This window comes from Triticum aestivum, chromosome 5A (assembly GCF_018294505.1).
Source record: "Triticum aestivum cultivar Chinese Spring chromosome 5A, IWGSC CS RefSeq v2.1, whole genome shotgun sequence".
Lineage (NCBI taxonomy): Eukaryota > Viridiplantae > Streptophyta > Magnoliopsida > Poales > Poaceae > Triticum > Triticum aestivum.
This window is the reverse complement of record NC_057806.1, coordinates 430,325,253-430,330,426: the sequence shown is the minus strand read 5'-3', so window position 1 is coordinate 430,330,426 and position 5,174 is coordinate 430,325,253. Positions and strand designations below refer to the sequence as shown.

The window sequence follows — 5,174 nt, the reverse complement described above, 5'->3', positions numbered from 1 at the left end:
TAATTACAGGGGGGTTCCAATCACTCAAGGCTTTATCGGTATGCTTTTATAAATTATTAGCAGAAACCACTATACAGGGAGTTACATAATTACAGATGGGTACCAATCACTCAAGGCTTTATCATATCCAAACGTACCCTAAGTCACTGCCAATTTCATATTATTCACTGTCCCGAAGACAAATTTTTCGGAGATGAATTAGTACTGCCCTGAGCCATAACAGTTCTAAGTTATGTTCCTCCAAAGTATTTTCATCATCGGTATCAGCAGAGTCACGAGACAAGGGATAAATATGGTAGCCATTGTTAGCTAATATGTTTTTTTAAGGAAAGCGGTAAGGGAGCCACCTACAGCTGGGGCTTTTGTAATAATAAGAACCCAAACTCGCGTCCATGAGGACTTGAACCTGGGTTGCTGCCTTGGCTGGGTTGTACATCCACTCCCCTAACCACTATCCCACCTTTATCCACCCCATTATCACTGATTCGTCTGGAGTCCAATTGCACTGAAGCTTCAGTGGACTTCCCTTTATCATGCTTACTAGCTGATCACTTGTTGCAGCATTGGAGAGGGAGAGAGGAGAGATTAGGGAGTATATAGAGATTTGAGGAGGACAAACGAGCATGATAAACATACTGATAGACTATTCTCAAATTACTTGATTCATTGTGGTCACATATGTTGTCCCTTATATAGAACTGAAAGGATACTAATCCGATCTGAAAATTTATGTAACATACAACTTCATAGAAAAATAATTATATAATTAACAGGATATAGATGAAAGATAAAGGTATAATTCCTTCCTAGCTGGTAAAGCACTAAGCTGGTAAGAGAGGTCAATAACAATAGTTCCAACCAGAAAAAAGAGTATATTCTCATGGTCACAATTTTTTCGGACTCTCTACAACCGCTTTCTATTATCATGATAAACAATAAAACTTCATTGCTGAACAGCTATAAAAAGGCTACTTGTGCTATGAAATTAGAGAATATCCGAGTTCCACCAAAATACAAAGCCTAAGATGTAGCATCTTTGAGATAAGGAAACATACTTTCTTTTTGGACCATGTTTCTCCTTTCTTGATTCAAATCTTGATATCTGCTCACTGAATAATTCTAGAAGTTGTGGGATTTGAACATCCGTCTGCCAATATATATCATAAGTTGATCAGAAATGCATTTAGAACCCTTTACTATCTATCTATAAGAGATAAGAGACATCGATTATTATTACCTCCACACCAACTAAGCCTGCCAACATCTCTCTGAAGTCATCAACCTTCAACGCGAAATTTATTGTTGATGATTGAGGAGTACGAGCAACATTTATTCCTAGAACCTCACCACTTGAGTTAAAAACTGGGGCCCCAATTAACCCATCTCCAATTGGGCATGAGTGGACAAATGATTCAATTTCAATTCGTCTCAGCACCTTCTCATAGTCACCAACACTGAAATGTATTAAGTGTTAAGGCCCTGTTTGCTTAGGCTTATGCTTCAGCTTTTCCACTTTGGCATTAAAGCCAAAAAAGCTCCTAAATAGGGGCTTTTGGCTTCGGCTTTTGGCTTATACCATCATATAACAATATTGATTTATAAGCAAAAAATTGAAGCCAGAAGTCCATATTTAGGAGCTTTTTTGGCTTTTAAGCCAAAGTGGAAAAGATGCAAAAGCTGAAGCATAAGCCCAAACAAATAGCGCCTAAGTAAAATATGAGAAAATACAATGAGTGAAGAACAAATTAATTTTCACCAAATCATTGAGTATGATCTTTATTAATGGATTTCCTATTTTGACACCTTCATGATCTTACCCCAATGAAATAGAGTTTGAAGAGAGTAGTCCAATCGACAAATAATTACAGATGCACATAAATTTTGAGAAGAATACATAGTTTAAAGTACAAGCTAATTTTCACCAAATCACTAAATGTGATTTTCATTAATGGAGTTCACATTTATGATGCTATCCCAATTAATCAGAGTTTCAACAGAGTAGTCCAATGACAAATAATTGCAAATCACGAAACACATACCTAACAAGTCCAGTAACAATAATCTTCCCTTTTTCGGCACCCAAACACCCAAGAGCAAACACTGGCTCTGATCTTGGAATGTCACCACAATAGAAAGAGGCAGGAATACATGCTACCGCCGTAAGATCATGACCCCGCACTACCAAGCCAAAGAGCAATCCACTATTGGTTACAACTTCTACCTCCAAGTTGTTTTCATCATCAAATCTTGCAACAATCGCGTACCCCTCACGCTGATGGCAGTTGATAGTCGTAATTATTCCAATATGATCATGTGTACGACTCAATACTAGACCAGTACCAAGTAGAATTGGCTTTGCATCATCAACACGCCCTTTCACAATAGGGCAAATTGCCAACTGAACAATTGAGGGTGCAACACTGTCGCGTAAGTTTCTCAAATGCACGGCGCAGAAACTTCTAAGCTGCAAAATTAAAATTAAATTAAACTTCAAAGTTTTTATTACTGTTTTCCACAAATAGATTCTAACATGGCACAATATAACATACCAAGATATTCAACATTATGGTACCAATCGCATATTCCAAAACATATTTTCTTCACATGAAGAAAGATGGATCTTTTCAAAACATCAAACTACTGACAATATACAATGGAAAAGACAATGATTCAAATAGTAATGTCAAAAACAGTCTTATATTTGGGACATAGGGAGTACAAAAAATAAATTATAAAGGGCAGTCCGATGCATGTAGCTTCCGCTTGCGCAGGGTCCAGGGAAGGGTCCGGCCAATTTGGGTTCCCAGGACTCGAACCCGTATGTCACAAGGCAACAGCTTTACCGTTGCGCCAAGGCTCCCCTTCGGTACAAATAAATTATAACTAGTGCAATATACCGATTTCCTTAAGATGCAACGGAGAAGATGCAATACTCCCTTAATGAACTTACATTATTTACTCAAATTGAATAAGACCAACATAGAAAGTAACTTACCCCTGGCATATCTCGGTGTAGAAGATAAAAATACAAATAACAATACCCAAATCTTGGTGCAATGAGTTGGTTGCGGTATTCCTATGAGCAAGTTGAGAGATCATCAGTTATGTATGTATAATCCACAAATATCACTATGCAAAAAGAGATACCAAGTATTTAATCTAAGGAAAAGGCAATGTGTTTACTTCAGACGCGTGAAAACACTATAATAGTATATGCATCAAAAATTAAACAGAGAGAGTAAGTGGTCGATTGTCTTTTGTGCAAGTGGGAGTTGAGGCACCTGGTCCATGGCTAAGACAGTAAAGTCAATAAAGGGTAGAAAAAGGAAACCATATTAGTTTTAAATGTGATAATTAGGAAAAGAAAATAAAAGTGTTATGTTAACCAGAACAGAATGTAAACATTGCTCTACAGATCCTAACACCCAATTATAAATGCACGTGAACATGAACCGGGAAGCAAGAAAATTCATATAAGTCACCACAGTTGACAGCAAAAACCATTAGGCTCCTTTGATTCAAATGAATTCTATAGGATTTATGGAGGATTGGAATCCTTAGGAATTTTTTCTGTGTTGGTCCTTTGATTCATAGGATTGGATCCCGTAGGAATTTTTCCTATGGAATTTTTTGTACTACATTTCATAGGAAATTTAACATCCACTCCAACTTCTTTTTATAATTCCTTTGTTCTTCCTGTGCCATCAAACACTCCTTGCTAATCCTATAGGATTCAAGTGTGCATGCCACTTCAACCCTATACTTTTCCTACTCCCAGGTTTTCAAAATCCTGCGATCAAAGAGGCCCCAAAATAGGTTACCTTGAACTAGACAGTGCTAGGATAACTGGTTTCTGAACCTAACATATTTAACCTTTTGTTTCCTAGTGTAAGGGGACAAATTGTGCAATACTATTATACACACTTTAGAGCACAATAATAACATACCACATCATAGACAATCATATACAGTTCATATGAACCATTAAGGCACCTGGAGGCTAGAACTCAGAAGTCGAATAAAGTTGGAATTTTTCTTTTCTCTCGAAAGGTTATAGAAATGAGATCTTGTAGACGACCTATTGAAGACCCAGAGGAGAAGGAGCGTCTGGAAAATAACTCGGTTAGGGTAACCGTTTCCATAAATCTAACATGAAAAAAAAAACTACAGAAATGTGAGCATGTTCTGCCCACCTGCCGCCTTCCCTATGTCGCCGACCCGGAGCGGATCTATCTTCGACACACCCCTGCTGCGACGCGGCGAGCCGCCACGGTGGCCGAGCGCGCGCCTGCCTCTACCGCTAGAGCTAGCGGCACCGCTGGACGCCGGAGCCTGCTTGGTGGTCGCGCCGCTCGAGTCCAACGAGCAGCTTCCGATCGGGCTCGAGGTTCGCGCCTCGTCACCTCGTCGTCGTTGGGGTCTCGGCGGCTAGCTAGGGTTGGCCGGCGTTTGGGCGGGAGCGCTTGCCTTCAGCGATGGAATTTGGGGGCGCCGCCACATATGACTGCGCCGGGCTTTTGGTAGAAGGACACTGTTTGGTAGCTAGGTCGAGGCACGGAAAATGCCAATGGTGACCGCAAAGCTGGCCAAACGGACCAGGTTAGGGTAGCATGGGCCGGCCCACTAGCGTGCTGCCTCAGTTTTTTTTTACGAAAATAAAAATATGAAATCAAAAAAGGTTTACAGATTTAAAGAAAAAATGTTCATATATTTAAAAAAGGTTATTCGATTTTGAAAAAAAATCATTAATTTGAAAAAAAAATCATTCAAATTGAAAAAAAGTTCATCCAAATTAGCAAAAGTTCATTAAATTTGAAAAAAGTTCATAGAAATTCAAAAAAAAGTTCATGTATTTTTAGAAAAAGTTCATTGAACTGAAAAAAGTTCATAAATAAATAAGAAGTTCATCAATTTTCAAAAAGATGTTCATCGATATTTAAAAAAGTTCATCATTCTAAAAAAATATTGAAATTTTTAAAAAGTTCATAAAATTTTCAAATAAGAAAATTTCTACCGGCGCCTAGATGGAACGGCCCATTTACGGACGCCACAGGCGTCGGTTAACGGAAATACACATTAACTGGCGCCACAATGCCGACCAAACGTGCCGGCCCGGCCTGGCCCACACTAATTGGGCCTCACACTAATAAACGGGCCGGCCCGTGACACGTTTA

General features: G+C 39.0%; 1 protein-coding gene across 3 annotated transcripts in view; it reads right to left on the bottom strand.

The window, feature by feature from the left end:
* LOC123107067 (uncharacterized) overlaps nucleotides 1-4,528 on the bottom strand; it is a 5,415-nt gene extending 887 nt beyond the window's left edge. The window contains exons 1-6 of one of the 3 annotated variants that reach the window (XM_044529072.1): nucleotides 4,194-4,528; nucleotides 3,948-4,107; nucleotides 2,996-3,076; nucleotides 2,040-2,464; nucleotides 1,238-1,454; nucleotides 1,056-1,147 (exon numbers count right to left, since the gene is read on the bottom strand). In XM_044529072.1, coding sequence (XP_044385007.1) covers nucleotides 1,056-1,147; nucleotides 1,238-1,454; nucleotides 2,040-2,464; nucleotides 2,996-3,076; nucleotides 3,948-3,965 — 833 coding nt within the window. In that variant the 5' untranslated portion in view covers nucleotides 3,966-4,107; nucleotides 4,194-4,528. The remainder of the gene's footprint in view (nucleotides 1-1,055; nucleotides 1,148-1,237; nucleotides 1,455-2,039; nucleotides 2,465-2,995; nucleotides 3,077-3,947; nucleotides 4,108-4,193) is intronic. The other 2 variants (XM_044529073.1, XM_044529075.1) reach the window with 2 other exon arrangements.
* Between the last annotated feature and the right edge of the window lie 646 nt (nucleotides 4,529-5,174).